This window comes from Pristis pectinata, chromosome 3 (assembly GCF_009764475.1).
Source record: "Pristis pectinata isolate sPriPec2 chromosome 3, sPriPec2.1.pri, whole genome shotgun sequence".
NCBI lineage: Eukaryota > Metazoa > Chordata > Chondrichthyes > Rhinopristiformes > Pristidae > Pristis > Pristis pectinata.
This window is the reverse complement of record NC_067407.1, coordinates 81,470,695-81,488,904: the sequence shown is the minus strand read 5'-3', so window position 1 is coordinate 81,488,904 and position 18,210 is coordinate 81,470,695. Positions and strand designations below refer to the sequence as shown.

General features: G+C 43.4%; 1 protein-coding gene across 1 annotated transcript in view; it reads right to left on the bottom strand.

Annotated features, from left to right (window-relative positions):
• The window catches only part of slc24a3 (solute carrier family 24 member 3), a 299,931-nt gene that overhangs the window by 49,131 nt on the left and 232,590 nt on the right, over positions 1-18,210 (bottom strand). The window contains exon 7 of the mRNA XM_052012278.1: positions 2,676-2,750. Coding sequence (XP_051868238.1) covers positions 2,676-2,750 — 75 coding nt within the window. The remainder of the gene's footprint in view (positions 1-2,675; positions 2,751-18,210) is intronic.

Here is an 18,210-nt window from a genome sequence, read left to right as displayed (position 1 = left end):
AGTATTTAATTGGGGGAGAGCAAATTACAATGGTATTAGGCAGGAACTTGGGAGTGTAAATTGGGAACAGATGTTCTCTGGTAAATGCACTGCAGAAACGTGGAGATTGTTCAGGGACCACTTGCATGGGGTTTGAGATAGGTTTGTTCCACTGAGACAAGGATGGTAGGGTGAAGGAACCATGGTTAACAAGAGAGGTGGAAGGTTAAGAGGAAGAAAGAAGATGTTCTCTATCTTCAAAAACATCCAGGGGGCTGTCATCCACACCAGTGGGTCTGCACAGGACCAGGCTCTCCTCCACAATGGAGTGCAGAGGAAGAAAGAAGCTTACTTAAGGTTTAGAAAGCATGGATCAGACAGGGCTCTGGAGAGCTACAAGGTAGCCAGGAGGGAACTTAAGAATGGACTTAGGAGAGCTAGAAGGGGGCATGAGATGGCCTTGGCAAGTAGGGTTAAGGAAAACCCAAAGGCATTCTACATGTATGTGAGGAACAAGAGGATGACTAGGGTGAAGGTAGGACTGCTCAGGGATAAGGAGGGAAAATTGTGTCTGGAGGCGGAAGAGGTAGGAGAGGTCCTAAATGAATATTTTGCTTCAGTGTTCACCGAGGAGAGGGACTTAGATGAAGGAGGGGTTAGCGTAGAACAGGCAAATGTGTTGGAGCATGTTGAGGTTAAGAAAGAAGCAGCGTTGGAGCTACTAAAAAGCATTAGGATAGATAAATCTCCAGGGTTGGACAGGATATACCCCTAGGTACTATGAGAAGCGAGGAAAGAGATTGCTGGAGTGTTAACAATGATCTTTGAGTCCTCCCTGGCCACAGGAGTGGTACTGGAGGATTGGAGGATGACAAATGTTGTTCCATTGTTCAAGAAAGGTAAAAGGGATAATCCTGGGAATTATAGACCAGTTAGTCTTACGTCAGTGGTGGGTAAGCTATTGGAGAGGATACTTAGGGACAAGATTTATGAGCATTTGGAGATGAATAGTCTTGTTAGGGATAGTCAACATAGCTTTGTGAGGGCAGGTCATGCCTCATGAGCCTAATGAAGTTTTTCAAGTAAGTGACAAGATAGATTGATGAAGGTAGAGCAGTGGATGTGGTATATATGGATTTTAGCAAGGCATTTGACAAAGTTCCCCATGGTAGGTTCATCCAGAAGGTCATGAAGGTCATGGTTGTTGAGGGGGAGTATTCAACCTGGAGGTCGGTGACTAGTGGTATTCTGCAGGGATCTGTTCTGGGACCTCTGCTCTTTGTGAATTTATAAATGATTTGGATGAAGAAGTGGAAGTGTGGGTTGGTAAGTTTGCAGGTGACATGAAGGTTGGTGGTGTAGGAGACAGTGCAGAAGGTTGTCATAGCTTGCAAAGGGATATTGACAGGATGCAGAGCTGGGCAGAGAAGTGGCAGATGGAATTTAATCCGGAGAAGTGTGAAGTGATACACTTTGGAAGATCTAACTGGAAGGCAGAGTACATGGTTAATGACAGGATTCTTAGCAGTGGGGAGGAACAGAGAGACCTTGGGGTTCTCGTACATAGATCCCTCAAAGATGCCATGCAAGTTGATAGGGTGGTTAAAAAGGCATATGTTGTGCTGGCCTTCATTAGTCGGGGGATTGAGTTCAAGAGCAGAGAGATAATGTTGCAGCTCTATAAGACCCTGGTTAGACCACATCTGGAATGTTGTGTTCAGTTTTGGTCGCCACACTATAGGAAGGATGTGGAAGCTTTGGAGAGGGTGCAGAGGAGATTTACAGAAATGCTGCCTGGATTGGAGAACGTCTGTTATGAGGAGAGGCTGAGCAAGTTAGGGCTTTTCTCCTTGGAGAGACGGAGGATGAGAGGAGACTTGATAGAGGTATATAAGATTATGAGAGGCACAGATAGAGTGGACAGCCAGCATCTTTTCCCCAGGGCAGTAATGGCCAATACTAGAGGTCACCCGTTTAAGGTACATGGAGGAAAGTTCAGGGGGGATATCATAGGTAGGTTTTTTACACAGAGAATGGTAGGTGCCTGGAGTGCACTGCTGGGGGTGGAGGGGGAGGGAGTGGCCGGGGCTGATATGATCGGGTCATTTAAGAGACTCTTAGATAGGGACATGGATGAATGAAAAATAGAAGGTTATGGGAGGGAAGTAGAGAGGGGGACAGATAGAATGTGGATAAAGTTTATATAGGTGGCACAACATGGGCTGAAGGGCCCAGACTGTGCTGTACTGTTCTATGTTCTAATTACATAGAGCTGGGTTTGAAATAAGCGTCAGTTTGGAAAATCTCTTGTTCCTTTTCAAAATAAACTTTACAGTCATCAGTGCTGAGCTTTCTTCCATCGCTAGTCGTAGAATGTCCCTTTTTTTAATGAACTGTTACTCTGTGTTGAATTCTTGTGGAGTCAGAGAAATATGTCACCAGAGAATGAATCCTGCAATCTTCTGTTTTTTTCCTGTTTCCCAAGTAAGAGGTGTTGATCCTCGGAAAAAGGGTGGACCCCCATTGGAAAGCCAGCAAACTGAAAGGACCTCTGCCACGGCTTGCTCAGTTTTAGCAATTTCATTCCACCTCACCAACCCCATCCTCTCTTTCAATCTCAAAATTTGACTGCAATTTTGCCTGCATCTGAACTCAAGATGTTTGTCTGCTGTGATAGAACTAAGTAGCATCCTTACCAAGATGAGTGCCATCACTGACAATGTGTAGTAACTGGAATCTCTGATCAATGACCACCATGTCAATGGAACAACCTAGAGTGAAACAAAGAGAACACATTACTTCAAAGTTGAATGAGCTAAATATCTTCATTGTAAGCAAGGGCAGCATGAGGATATACAGTAACAAACAAGATGTTAGAGGAACTCAACAGGTCAGGCAGCATCTGAGTAGGGAAATTGGACAGTCGGTGTTTTGGGACTGTTTCTGGACTGAGGATGTACAGTTCAGTTTCTTGTGGAACACACCATCCTTAATCCTTATCATCATAAGACAACTGCTGAAAAAGACCTCCTTCAACCGACCAATTCTAACAGAGTTGAAAACACACCTCTTCTGATGCACATAAATTATCCTTAAAGGTACAATGCTCCTTTGACAGAATGTGTGAATCATCCTGTAATATAAAGACCTGAAGGCAACAGAAACTTGCTAACTCATGTCGCACAGGCAAAAGCAAAATACTGCAGATGGTGTAAATCTGAAACATACACATAAAATGCTGGAAGTACACAGGAGGTTAGGTGGCATCCTTGGGGAGAGGAGGACAGTTAACCTTTCAGGTCAATGATCCTTCATCAGCTCATTTATGATGTCATTGACCTGGAATGATAAACACTAACCACTTTGTGGATGCTGCCAGACCTGCAGAGTATTATCACCTCTTTCTGTTTATATATGGTCATTGGCAATTGGACCAAGTGCTTCTTTGCAATTTTGGATTATTTGGTTAACATTACCTGCTGTATATATCCATAAAATCAGCAATGACAAAACTACAAAAATCCAGTAAAATAAATAAAAATGAAGTTGGTAGCTGGAAAACAACCTGGTTAGAACTTATGAGGGGCAAGAAATATACTGTGAGTGCTCTGATTTAATATAACTTTGCACTACAATTGACTTGGTTTTTTTTGTTCTAGTTGTGCTATTTTCTTGTAATAATTGTGTATTACATGTTTAATTTATGTTTTTCTTGTGAATGTTGTGTACCTGATGCTACGTGCCTGTGATGCTGCTGCAAATAAGTTTTTCATTGCACCTCTGCACACAGGTACTTGTGCATATGAATAATAAACTCAACTTTAACTTTGCAGGAAGATTGCTGAAACATCAATCGATTTAATCATGGTGTATGACTACAAAGGCGGAGTTTGTACACGTGGTGGATTTTGAAATTACTTTGCAGAATGAGACGATGGTTTATCCATGGCATATGTGCCTGTACTGATATAATGGCAGTGGATTGCATGCCTTGACTGGGCTCCCTCCCCCAGTGATGGGTCATCATATTATAGTATATGAATAAGGATGTGGGCTATACTGACAATCCTGGTATTTGACAACTCATTTGGAGCATGTTGGGCCATTTTTGGAGTCAACTGCAAGCTTAAAATGACTAAATTTACCCAAAGCCCAATCTGTTATGTTACTATAAGTACAATGGCAAGGATGGCAAACACCAGGGAACAGTGTGAAGTGGTCAGCACTTCTGCCTTACAGAGACCCATGTTCATCCCTGACCTTGGGTATTATCTGTGTGGAATTTGCATGTTCTCTCTCTGGATGCCCTGGATTCCTCTCACATCTCAAAGACGTGTGGGTCAGCAAATTAACTGGCCACTGTAAATTGCCCCTGATGTTGGTGGGTGGTTAAATCTGGGGCAGGGGTGTTGGTGCAGACGCGGGGGGTGGGGGGATAAACAAATCAGATCAGTGTTGATGGGTGGTTGATGGTTGTGGCAGGTCTGATGGGCTGAAGGGTCTGTTTCTGTGCTGTGTGACACCCATGGCACATCTAAACAAAAGGATGTGCATATGGGAAATAAATCCTCTCACAAAGACACAGCTAAGCTTGGTCCAGAATGGTCCAGCAAGGGACATTAATGTGCTTATATCTAGGTTTCAAATAGCATGTGAAATACGCAATGCTTTCAGAAACCCTGTAGCCCATTTAAAAATGTACTGTCCAAAGTGTTTCTGATAAACTGGGCAGGATATAATCTTTTTGATTAATTCCATTCTGCTCTCTGGCCAATTCAAACTATTCCAACAGACTCCACCCTCGCTCTTCCACTGATTTCCAGAGCGCCCCAGCTAGGAGAGAATCTGGTGACAATCCGGGATTGCAGTAAACCTGGCATTAACGAAAGTAGGAATAAAGAAAATAACTTGTTTTAGTGATATTGGCTATGGCACTGGGGATAACAAGAATGTTCCCTGTACAGCTATTGCCCGTAAGTTGTTAAGACTTTGATCTAATGTCTCATCACAAAGATAAATGTAAGGTTAATTTGATTGAAGCAAAAGAAAACCAAGTGGAGGGTTTTAACTGGTTTCTCATGAAGGTGGGGATAAAGTTGAAAGACTGGTGAAGAGCGTGCAGTGGGCTGGTTGAAAATTAAAATACAACACTAATCCACAGCATATGTGCCTGTACCAATACAATGGCAGTGGATTGCATGCCTTGACTGGGCTCCCTTCCCCAGTGATGTCATCATATTATAGCATATAAATAAGGATCCCATGTGCAGTTATAGGGAAATCCAGATCAAGTTTGTTAAGTGTTCTACAGTGGACTCCTTATAGGAATGTTTCTACTGGCTCCGCTGGATAATCTCCTGCAATCAGACAACCCAACGTCCTCTATAACCCACTCCAAATGCATAATCCCCTGTGAATCAAAAATCTCTGACAAAAGGTCTTTGACCTAAAACGTTAGCTCTGTTTCTCTTCCCACAGATGCGGTCCAACCTGCTGCGTATTTCCAGCATTTTCTGTTTTTATTTTAATCCTCTGCCTAATGGTCTCTCTTTCCCTGTTTAAAAAAGGGCAACCTTATTTTGCTTAAACCAAACATGATTTTCCTCGGCATTGAAAATGAATCAAATAATGGACACTGAATCTCTGGCCCCATGTCGTCTCAATAGCAATAAGAATTAACAAGGAGAAATGGATATACAATTGAATAGGGCATAAAGTGGGAAGAGGTAAAACCGATTGGATGGTTGTTTCAAGAAGCCTAATGTCCTCCTTCTGTGTTATATGATTTTATAATTCTAATATTTTAAAAAAGGGCATCAAGACGAAAATGGAACACTAAATGTCAAGGTTATAAACAGCCAGTGTGAGCTGACAAAATAGAATAATGTTTCTTGGAAATGCTTGAACTGTACTCCTGTGATATCCTGTGGGAGGACAGTGTTATCTTACTTCAACATTGCCTCATGCATTTTCCTGAAAGAATTGAAAAGTTGAGATCAATATGAAGGCTTTTTCAGAAAAAAAAATGTTTCTTTGACCCTAGTGGAATTTATCATAGTTCTTGTCTTCCCCTCATTCAACTTTAAACATGTTACATACAATCATGAATCCTTTAGCATGTTTCATGCGTAAGAAATTGGACCAATGATTCAAACAGTTTCTAACTCTGTAACCTGTCGCCCGTCCTTGTTAATTTAACAAGGAGTTTTCTTCTTTTTACTCTCAACAAAAAAAAATCCTGTTTACAAGACAGGATCTCAAGGTCAGGTGGATCTTTTTTTACTCTAAAGAGACCTAGAAAAAATGAAACACTATTAAAGCAGACAACACAAAGGAACTGGATGTAAATCCAGTTTAAAATGAGCAGCACAACAGCACAGATAGTAGAGCTGTTGCTTCACAGCTCGAGAGATCCTGGTTCAATTCTGACCTCCAGTGTAGTCTGTGTGGAGTATATACATTCTCCCTGTGACTGCATGGGTTTCCTCTAGGCACTCCCACACCCCAAATACATGTGAGTCGGTGGGTTAATTGCCTACTTAAATTGCCCCTAGTGTGTAGGTGAATGGGAGAATCTGGGGGCAACTGATGGTAATGTGGAGAGAACAGATCACAGGGAAAAATAATGGGAGAATGGAATTTTTCTGTGAGCTGGCATAGACTCGATGGACTGAATGGCTTCCTATGTTTGAAGAAAAAATGGGGGAAAGAAAGGTTCATTGAGAAGGCAGAGTAATTGGCTCTGTGGTTTGTAAAAAGCAAGAGGTTCATTAAACACATGTTATTGGGTCTTCTAAATATCTTCTGAGGTTTTGGATTTGAGGTCTCAGAGGTCATTATTCTGAAGCAAAAATACTGGCTGTCAGTCCAAGAGCTAAGAATAGTATTAAACAAAAAAAGTTAATTAATACCTCACAAATCACAGGAGACTTGATCCAAATCAACAAATTAATTTAGCTGATGAAAAAAAGCAAAAGGATGAAAGAGTGAGAGTTACTTCCTTCCAGATGGATGACAGTTGCCTGTGAATTTAACTGCAATGCATTGTTCATTTTAGCGCCACCCATGTGCCAATGTACTTATCAGGGAGTGAAACATTATGTAGATTTGACGGAGCAAGTCCTGCTGTGTGATGTGATTGCTTGAGGTATTTTCCAAATCAGAATGGCATCAAAGACATCATTCCCAGCGCACCACTCCTTTTGGAGCTCTGCAGGGGAAATTACATTGTTGTCCCCGGGGTGACCATCGATGGGCATTCCCAGGAAACCCAGGTCTTTCGGGTGCCTAGCCCTGCCAACATCCTACTAAGTGCCACAGTTATCTTTTACCTTTCGCCACACACCCCTCACCAAATGGAACAAATACCTCCATCCACCGATCCTGCTCCCAACTCTCCGAATGCTCCACGCCTTTGTCACTTTCTTGACCACTGATCTCCCCCCATACAGGCAGTCCCCGAGTTACTTCAGGGTTCCCTTCCTGAGAACTGTCTGTAAGCCGATGTTTCTGTAAGTCAGAAACGTCTGTTTTCTGTAGTTATCCATACTGCTTGGCTCCATGTTAAAATTCTTTCATTTCATTGAATATTCACCTTAACACTTTCCATAATTAAACTAATGCAATATATGTTGTATCCCAGTCATTAATGAACACCACAAAACAATTTATTATTGCGATCTTGAAAAAAGGGGAATTTGCTTAAAGTCAGATTTCCGTAAGTCAGGTTATCTGTAACCCGGGGAGCCCCTGTACTTACTCGCTGATCTCCCCACCTACTAACAGCTCATGCTGAATGGCCTGAAACACTAACCAAATGATCTCCCCACCCATTCACCAATATCCCCCTACATCCATTCATTGAACTTCACTCTCCCCCTACCCTTCCTCACTCCAACCAATTTCCAACCCCCACCCCCTAACGTTTCATATAGTGTTCCACAATGGAGGAAAATCCCTAGGTGAGAAACTTGTCTTCACCCAAGGCCTTTTGTTGTATTTCCTGAACCAACTACCTCTCACTAGAGGCAACGAACTGAACCATGTAGGTTGCACCTGGCATTCCAAAGGAAGTTGCTAGTGTCTATCATTTGCAGCAAAGTGTATCCCAGACCACATGCGACCGGCACATCTCTCTCTCCATTCCATCCCTGGACTCCACGTGGTGTCCAACGGAAATCTTCAGCATTACACCGGGAAATCCGCCAATGTGACCCAACTTCAGACAAAATTGGCATGGGATTGGAATCTTCAAGCATTTGAACAAAGAATTTTGATCTAGAACTTTGGTGGAAAAACCAAGTTCATTTAGTTATTTCATTTTATTGTTCTTAATTTTTTTATTGTTTTACTGTGTTTTTAATTTTAGCAGTTAAAAAAATTTGACAGTTTTTAAGTGCCTGTATTTATAAGAGATGTTTAAAAACTGTTATAAAGACTCACAGACTTTGACAGAAGGCAAGACTATGCCTCTGGCCTTGCTTCCTGTTGAAGGCCGTCAGGTGGAGCTGGGGACAGGCCCTAAGGTGTATATTGCCTGATGTCTAGTCAGTGCTGACCTACCTGCTCAGTCCTGGATTGGGATGTCAAGGACAATTGGGCCCAAGCATCCCTACCTGATAAATATGGGTATGGGGGGAAAAAAATCAAGCATGATTTGGCCCAATAGTTTTTCTCTAACAAAACCTCCCTTCCTCTTGGAAAGCTCCATTAGATCCCATCTTCACCTTCTACTCTCATTTCAGAAACAGATACCTGCCCTGCCAGAGGCTCAGTTCAGGTCAAACGTCCTGAGCCCTGACAATGGGTAACACATTCTGTACCTCTGAAGTATATATAATCCTTATATATCATGCTTTATCCTATGTCACTGCAGTTGTTGGCTTATTCACCCCGTCACTCTCAATCAGTTTGAGCTTGGAAGCATTAATACTTAACCATGAATTCACATTTTATTTCTTTCTGTTATAAACATCAGCAAAGTAATCTAGAAATCATTACTCCAGTGTTTCAGTGATTTGATAAATATTGGAAGTGAATGGAGACACAACTGTAATCTCCTTGTTGGATTAATTCTTGCAACTTGTTTGTGCAAATAATGATGTGCAACAGTGTGAATACACAAAAAACGCTCATGGAGTGCACAAAAGCTGTGACATTACATACAAGTATAAAAGTAAAAGACACACCCTTGTCTGTACCAATGGTAAGGAGATGGAGATAGTTGAGAGTTTCAAGGTGCAAATATCACCAACAATTTATCCTGGTCCAGCCACATTGACGCTACAGCCTAGAAAGCACACCAATGCCTCTACTTCCTCAGAAGGATAAAGCAATTTGACTTGTTCCCATCGACTCTTACTAAGTTTTATAGATGCACCAGAGAAAGCTTCCTATCCGAATGCATCACAGCTTGGTTATGGCAACTGCACTGCCCAAGACTGCAAGAAATTGCAGAGAGTTGTGAACAGGCCCAGTACATCATACAGACCAGCCTCCCCTCCAGCACTCAAGTCTACACTTCCTGATGCCTTGGAAAAGCAACGTAATCAGGGACCCCTCCTACCCCTGTCATCCTCTCTTCTTCCCTCTCCCATCGGGCAGAAGATACAAAAGCTTGAAAGCACATACCAACAGGCTCAAGGACAGCTTCTATCCCACTGTTATAAGATTCTTGAACAGACCTCTTATAGGCTAAAGATGAATTCCTGATCTCCCAGTCTACCTCGTCGTGGCCCTTGCACTTTATTTGTTTACCTGCACTGCACTTTTTCCTGTAACTGCAACACTATATTCTGCATTATGTTTTCTTTTTACTATATCAATGTACTTATGTATGGTATGATCTGCCTGGATGACACATAAATAAAAGTTTTTTTTTACTGTATCTCGGTACACGTGACAATAATAGTAAACCAAATGAACCATAAACCAAACAAGTCTTGCAACACAGTATCCTACCTTTTGCATTCAGAAGCACTGTATTTATCCTACCTGCTGAAGAGTTGCCAGTCCATCTCACAACCACTTCCAGTCTTGACATGCTGGTCACTATCCTGGTTGTGTGTTCCGACCTTGTTTGCACTCCAGTTGTCTAGCTCCCTGCCGAGCTCCACCAACTCTCTATCTCCTAAAGCTTCATCTGCCAGTATGTAAAGCCTCTGTGGGCTCACCCTACCTGATCTTTACAGACGCTCCCTGCTTGCTAAAGCCTCTCGTAAAATCAATCTTTGATGGTGCTTGCATGCCTGTTCCCCGAGTTCTTCTTTTATGTACTCTGCTCAGCCAAAACCAGATTACACTTCATTCAACCCTCCCACACAGGACTATTCCTTTCATCATGCTGCCTTGTCACCGAGAAGCTCCTCTACACCCAGTCTGCTTGCTGAAGAGCAGTCATTGATGGTGCTTGTACTCCTGCTCCTTGACCTCTTCTTTTAATCTTCTGTTTGGTAGCCGTATGCTCCCAGTCATACTTGCTGTGTGGGAAAAGCTGTGGAAACGTACAAAGTTGTTTGCTATCAGATCAAGTGACTGACCTTCAAGTCTATGGAGCGATCAGATCACAAAAGAGTTACCAGTACTTACCTTTTGACCTCTTGCTTCAGACTGAAAGAAGCTTCCAGACTTCCAATAAAATGACTTAAACTTATCCAATTCAATTTGTCTAACAGGAGCTGACAAACATCTTGCTGAGAGAGGAGGTTCAGGCACCAAATGCTGCACTGGATTAACTGGCGTCCAGTGCTGATGTATTTTGTTTAGTGTTAGTGCATTCTCCGAATGGAGAACAAGGAGACGGCCATTGGACTTGGTAAGTGGGCACTCATCCACGCAGTGAGCTTTGGTTTAGTCTGCACAACAACTGCAGGCTGGCTTAAACTGGAGACCCAACATTGGCACATGACCCTTGCCCAGTCCAAAAATGGTTAGGAAATGGCAGGTTGAATCCAGGTGGGTGAGGACTAGGGTCTGTGACAAGGAGCTGAATGGATGGCAGCTGATGCGAGATGCCAGTCTTCCAGTCACTGTGCTTCCTCTGCAATGCCCTGGTGTGGCAGCACCAACGACAGGGGTGTGGCAACGCAGGACATTCAGTAAGTGAGTCAGATATGTCATTGAACAGAGGCAAGATGAGCTGGAGTCCACAATATATGAGGTTACACACATGCTGGTATGTACACAATAGGCTGAATGGCCTCATCTTATTTCACATTATATTCGCACATAAGAATTAGAAGCAGGAGTAAGCAATTCAGTTCAAGCCTGCTCCACCCTTCATTAAGATTATGGCTAACACATTAACTGTCTGCCACTTTCCTGTACTATCCCCATTTCCTTGATTCTCTTAACATCCAAAAAACTGTCACTCTCTGCCCCTGGAAACAGTCTGACTAATCCTCTGCAGTCCCCTTGGGTAGAGCATTCCTAAGATTCACTGCCCTATTGGGGTGAAGAAATTTCTGCTGACCTCAGTCTGAATGGCCCCTTCCTTTTGATTCTGTGATCCCTGGTTTCAGGCACTTCAGACAAGGGAAACATCATCCCTACATCAACCTTGTCAGGTCCCTGAAGAATTTTGTATGTTTCAATAAAATTACCTCTCATTCTTTGATACTCAAGAAAATTTGCTTAGTGTCTCCTCACAGGACAGACTGGGAATAAATTACTTTTATATCAGAAGACCATGTGATGAGATCTGAGATGGGCCAAGTGAAACGACGGTGATGCCTCACTCTGAAATTGAAGAAATTAAAAGGAGTGCAGTCCATGACAGAAACCACTGCAGTCAACCTTATGGGACACCAGGAAAGAGCACGTGATGACACAAAGCCCAACAGATGCAAGGTATGTCATATGTCCTGAAGAGGAGGAGATGTACAAGAAGCATGATCTTCACAAGAGCACCTTACTCACTGTCCCTGTGGATCAGGAGGAATGAGAGATGGAAATTCAGAAAACATATTGATCATAGGAAAAAGATCTAGAAACCATGTTGAGGGGTCCATAAGGATGTCAAAGGGAGGCCACAGAGGAAACAGGGTGATGAGCTTCTATTTCTACCTGCATCTGACCCTTTGGGCCCAACCTGCAAGGCTTTCAGTTTCATGACATCTTACGACAATGTGGAGTGTGCAATCATAGCAGGCCACTTAATTGTTCTCTCCATGGCTGTGGCAAAGTTTGCAAACATTTAATTGCTTGCTCAGTGCTGCAATTTGCTGTAGGAAATCTCTCAGCAGATTGCAAAGTGTTACACTCACCAGGGAATTTGGCTTTATAATAATTCCCTCTTACGACTTTATTGCCTCCAGGATAGTGAGATCAATGGTAAAAACAATAACTGGTCTATTTTGATTTCCAGACAGAGTGTGGACATATGTTTACTGCATAAGTTCACTGATTAAAAATAGTCAAATTAAATACGTTAATTTTCTTTTCAAGGACACAGTTGGAAAGCCTCATTTCCTCTGTTGACATTAGGTAGAAAAGTTTTTACACTTGACTTGCTTTCTAGTGCTATCACAATCCTTAGTGTTCTACAGAGGATAAACAAAATTGGAAAGCAAAATACTGCAGATGTTGGAAACATGAAATAAAAACAGAAAATGCTGTGAATACTCAGCAGGTCAGGCTGCGTCCAAAGGAGAAACAGAATTAACGTCACAGGTTGATGGAACTTTCTCAAAAGGTCACTGATCTGTAGTGCTAACTCAGTTCCTCACTTCACTAAGCATTTCCAGCATTCTGTTTTTTATTAACCAATTTGGATCTTCCATAGAGTCATAGGGTAGACAAACAGACCTTTCTGCCCAACGAGTCCACACTGACCATCAAGCACCCATTTACTCCAAATACAGTCACAGAGTCGTACAGCCCAGCATGCCCATGTTAGTTGTCAATCCTACACCAATCCCATTTTACAGATCAATTCATTACACAGTGCATTGAGGAGGTACAAGGTAAAAACAGTAACAGAATACAGAGTAAAGTGTCACAGCTACGGGGAAGTGCATTGCAGGTAGACAATAAGGTGCAAGGTCATCAGAGGGTAGATTGTGAGGTCAAGAGTACATCTTATACAATAAGGGAACCCGTTCAATAGTCTTATCACAGTGGGATAGAAGCTGTCCTTGAGCCTGGTGGTATGTGCCCTCAGGCTCCTGTATCTTCTGCCTGATGGGAGAGGGGAGAAGAGAGAATGACCTGGGTGGCTGTGCCCTTAATTCCCCTACTATGCAAAAATCTATCTTGTTGGTGCTGGAAGCATGACGACACTTGCGGGCTGCCCCTGGAACACTCTACGCAAAAGATGCATTTCACTGTGTGTTTTGATGTACATGTCACTAATAAAGATATCTTATCTCATCTTTGTTCTCCCCACATACCAATCAACTCCCCCCCATATTGTACCATTCACCTACACATAGGGATGATTTACACGTCCTTTGGGATGTGGGTGGAAACCGGAGTACCTGGCGGAAACCCAAAGTGGTCACAGGGAGAACGTGCAAAACTCTACTCTGGACTTCCTGCAAGGATTATCAAAACTGGGCCCAGCTGCTTACTTAACCTGTGCACAGACTGTAGCTTCCACAAAATTTTATTCCTCAATAAACCCAGGAAGCACGGACAGAGAATACAATTAAAAGCATCGCAAGGGATGGCTCAAAGTCCATCGCATCTGAACTTTGCTGCTTAAAATCAATGCCCACTGCTCCCCTAGCAGATTCTTGTAATATCAAGCATGCAATATCAATGCATGACGAACTCAGTACTGAATGGGCAACGTGCTCTGAAGTCTGCCAAACTGAGCTGCCACAATGTCATTTTGATTTGCAATGCCAGCCACTTATTTTAATTGCTAGTGAAGAGATCCACCTCACTGAGACTTCGCTTAGTGCTGAGGAAATGTTCTCAGAGAGTGCCAATGGATCAGTGCTGAAAGGAGTGACCATAGCTTTACGTCTGGAGAGGTGCAGGAACCTGGCATGGATTCCTGCCCTCCGTTGGCATTCCCACAGCAGCTGGGCAGGCGGGGACGTTCCTGCTTAGCTGTTCAGGGCTGTACACCGGCCAGCATGGCGAATGCATGATGTTGCTGGGGACTGGAAGCAGCTGTTCCAGCTGTTGACAGACAACCTGAACCCCAAGGTCTCTCTCATCACTTCCTGTGGATCAGCAGCTTCCATCGCATCTAACATGAGGTGACGGAGACAGACCATGGGATCCTGGGCCGTCTGTCAACACACAGAGCTGGCGCCCCCTGTCCCTTCAATGACCCTCACTCACCATGCTGGCCAGGAAGCCCCACACCTCATTGCTGAGTGGCCACACCGCTCACCTTGTCCCGCCACACACCAGCCCGCCTACGCAGCCTCCCAACACTGAGCTGTGAGCTACTCCTTGGTAGTGTACCAGTGAATGGCATGGGTTGCTCCAGGTTCTCCACACTGCAGATGGAGAGGGAAGAGGTTGCCCCAGGTCCCCAGTACAGCAGTGGAGAGGGGAGAGGTTGCCTCCAGGTTCCCAGTACAGTGGTGGAGAAGGAAGAGGTTGCCCCAGGTTCCCAGTACAGCAGTGGAGAGGGAAGAAGTTGCCCCAGGTTCCCAGTACAGCATCAGGTAGCCCATGCCTATGTATTTTTAAATATATCTAAGATAAGATTTCTTTATTAGTCACATGTACATCGAAACACACAGTGAAATGCATCTTTTTGTTTTGCATAGAATGTTCTGGGGGCAACCCACAAGTGTCGCCGGGCTTCCAGCGCCAACATAGCATGCCCACAACTCTGTGGGTGTTTGGACTAGAGGACTAAGATAACTATAATAAATCAGGGTTGGACTAAGCTGGAGATACCATACTGTAACTGGGCTGCCTACCACTAGCGTTCTGGTTTTATTATTTCACCTCTTAACCCATCCATCCGGTGTTGGAGTTGATCAGAGGCATTACATTTTGCTGCAAGGTGAAGAGTAGTTGTTTGAGTGAGGTTGCAGGGGAGCTGGACACTGACCTGCATCACCATATTCAGTGGAGGAGAGAACAGATGGGGCAGGGGTAAGGACAGTACATTCGGTCCTCTGGAAGCAGAAACCAATGACCATAAGGGAATCGGTAGGAGCAAATAGAAGAATGGGGAAAGCAAAAATACTTGGAGGCTAATTTCTTTCTTTCTGATCCTCCCAGATCCCTTGAGGGTGCCTTTGGGTCGGACCAGCTTCCTTAGTCTAACTTTCTGTTCAGAGATAGGGTGGGTGGGGAAAGAGCTGAAGAAGTGAGTACCCTGAACCTCAACATAGTGCCTACAGAGGCAAGATGCCAACTTAGAGTATGTGCACCAGGGTTATATTGTTGGAAGTCCTGACATTGCTGCTGTATCTAGGGGTAGAGAGGGGAAGGAGGAAAATAACATTTTAAAACAATTTTCTCCATCTATCCATTTCTTTCATTCAGCTTTGGGGACATGGGCCTCACTGCTGTTTGTTCCCTTTTTCTGCCTGAGAAACGAACATTCCCTAGATACCAACATTCCTGGACTCAGGGGCCTTTCACTGGGGGGAAGGGGATAGGGACACCGTTGCAGCTTATTACTGAAACAGGACATGCTACGGATCAGCTACTCTGTCAAGACACAGGAAATATGGGACAAATGCTGACACAAGAGACTGCAGATGCTGGAATCTAGAGTAATAAACAATCTGCTGGATGAACTCAATGGGTCAAGCAGCATCCGTGGGGGCGGGGCGGGGCAAAGGAATTGTCAGCATTTCAGGTTGAGACCCTACATCAGGACTGTGAGTGGAGAGGGAAGATAGCCAGAATAAATAGAGGGGGAGGGGTGAGACAAGGGCCAGTAGGTGATAGGTGGACTGAAGAGGAGTGAAGGATGACGGGCGGGTTGAGCCAGTAGGTGACAGGTGGACTGAGGAGGGGTGAAGGACGACGGGCAGATGGAGCCAGTAGGTGATAGGTGTTTTCAGCTCGAGACCATGGTGTCCCACTATCACTCAGTGCAGGATTGGGGCAATCTTTAGTGATCAGATTAGGGCAGATAGTCACCCCACTTTTATTACTCAAATAACATAGAAGCCCCCAGTACTCTCTCCCCCACCTTAGTATTTACCAACTATTCACTGAATTGAAGCGCATTATAAATGACACAGCCAAAAGGCTTGCAAAACATTTTATTTAACAAAGAAAAAATTAATATAGGACTGAAATTAATTTGACAACAACGTGCATTGCCTTAGCAAAGTAGACTTGTTCAAGGGACAAGCTTGTCTACAAGTAGATGGATGCTGAAAATGCAGGGAACAAACTCAGGGCCTTGGTCTCTTTTCCGTCTAGCAATCGGACTCCCAGGGTATCCACTCTAGTTAGAGCAGGAGAAAAGATTTCATTGTTTCAACATCTCATTTCCCTGGAGAAGCAGGGATACAGTGAGTGCTGATCCCACTGGATAAAAATCACAGGAGCAAAATGACTCAAGAATGCAATATGAGCTAAACTAGTTCTCGAGAGAGAATGCCTTCTTCCTTTCAAGTTGGGCCTAGCCTCATAAAACAGATAATGGAAGCACAAATTAATTTTAATTAAAAGAACAGAAGGCAAATAAATCAAGGAATTGTCTGATGGTGGCTCCTCTCAGGAGGAGTTTGAGGCATGTCTTAAGCACTTAGATAACAATGCTAAAGGCGGCATAGGAATAGACAGTAACGGACAGCTTCCCCCATGTCGAGGACACCATCAAAATCTTTTGATTTGTACTAATTTAACCAAAACTTGAAACATTTTGTAAACGTGGGTGTTTTTGTTGTTCTTTCTCACAGTTGCAATTAAAAAAAAACTTTAAAAAAGATTCATTTAATTTGCAGACAATTTTCCTGGAAGATAAATCGGTGTCTACCTCCTCATTAAATTTATTCATTATTCTGGTTCATATTTAAGCCTGGTCCAGACCAATGGAACAGAAGTTTCCTCTCTGCTTGTGTTATGTCCATTGACTTTGGGATGGCTAATGCTAATTCTTAGCAAGCATACATTGACCACACAGAGTATGTTTGCATCTTGAATGCAGCAGGTTAGCAAAGAAAAAGGTCAAGGCATTTTTTTCAGATAGCAGAGAGCAAGAAAAACTGTCCTTTCTACACTGGCCATTAACACAAAGAGCTAGGATAGTGTAAGGCTGAAGCAAATGATGAGTTAATTTGTTAAGCCTCGGAGAGAGGATTTACCAAACTAGCACTAGAGATGAAGAACTTCAGAGAGACTATTGGGATTCTCCATGTGGCAGACAGAGCCAAGGGGAGATTTAATAGAGAGGATCACAATCCTGAGGGGGCTTTTATAAAATATATGGGGAATAATTGTTTCTGTAGGTAGGAGGATCAGTAACAATAGGGCACAGAAATAATACTTCAGAAAAAAGAACAAGAGAGGGGTGTTTTTTTTGTTATTGAGTTATACAGCACAGAAACAGGCCCTTCAGCTCAACATGTCCTTGCTGACCGAGGTGCCTACCGAGCTGGTCTCATTTGCCTGCATTTTGCCTGTATCCCTCTAAACCTTTCCTATCCATGTACCTGTCCAACTGTATACCATTATCCATTCTGCTCTGCAGCAAGTTATGATACCTGGTATACAACACCTGAAGGGTGGCAGATTCACAATAGCTATCAGAGATAAATTGCAAATTTGTGCTATGAGGGGGAAAAAAGGCTGGGTGTGGGAATCACTGGTTGATTCTTATGGCCAAGTAACTTCGTTTTGAGTAAACTTGCATGAACACCACTTCTTCAAAGAGCAGAGGCAAGAAGCACTCAGCTAACTCCTAGATCTACCGTGATCAATGCACAATAAATGTATACCCTAGATCTAATGATTGGAGCACAATTTACCTCATCCATTAACCACAAGATCCACAAAGTAAAACAGCGAAGGGTTGCTTGAGAATCTCACGGAAGTTCCAGCATTGTCTTAGAGCACAAGTCTCTTCCCTTTACGTGTTGGCATTCATTGCTTGTTACTTGAATACCTCTCAGAAAACAATGATCCAGCAGACCTTTCACTGAGTGGCAAGCCTCCCCAGTTCACCAGTCATCTGGATGTTAAATCCACTCTAACCTGCAGCAGATCCTTGAATGCAACCGCTGGAGGTAAATCAGCTTCCAGCTAATTGGTCGGGCCCTGCGTAGCTTCTGACCCCAAGTAGCTCATCCCAGCCCA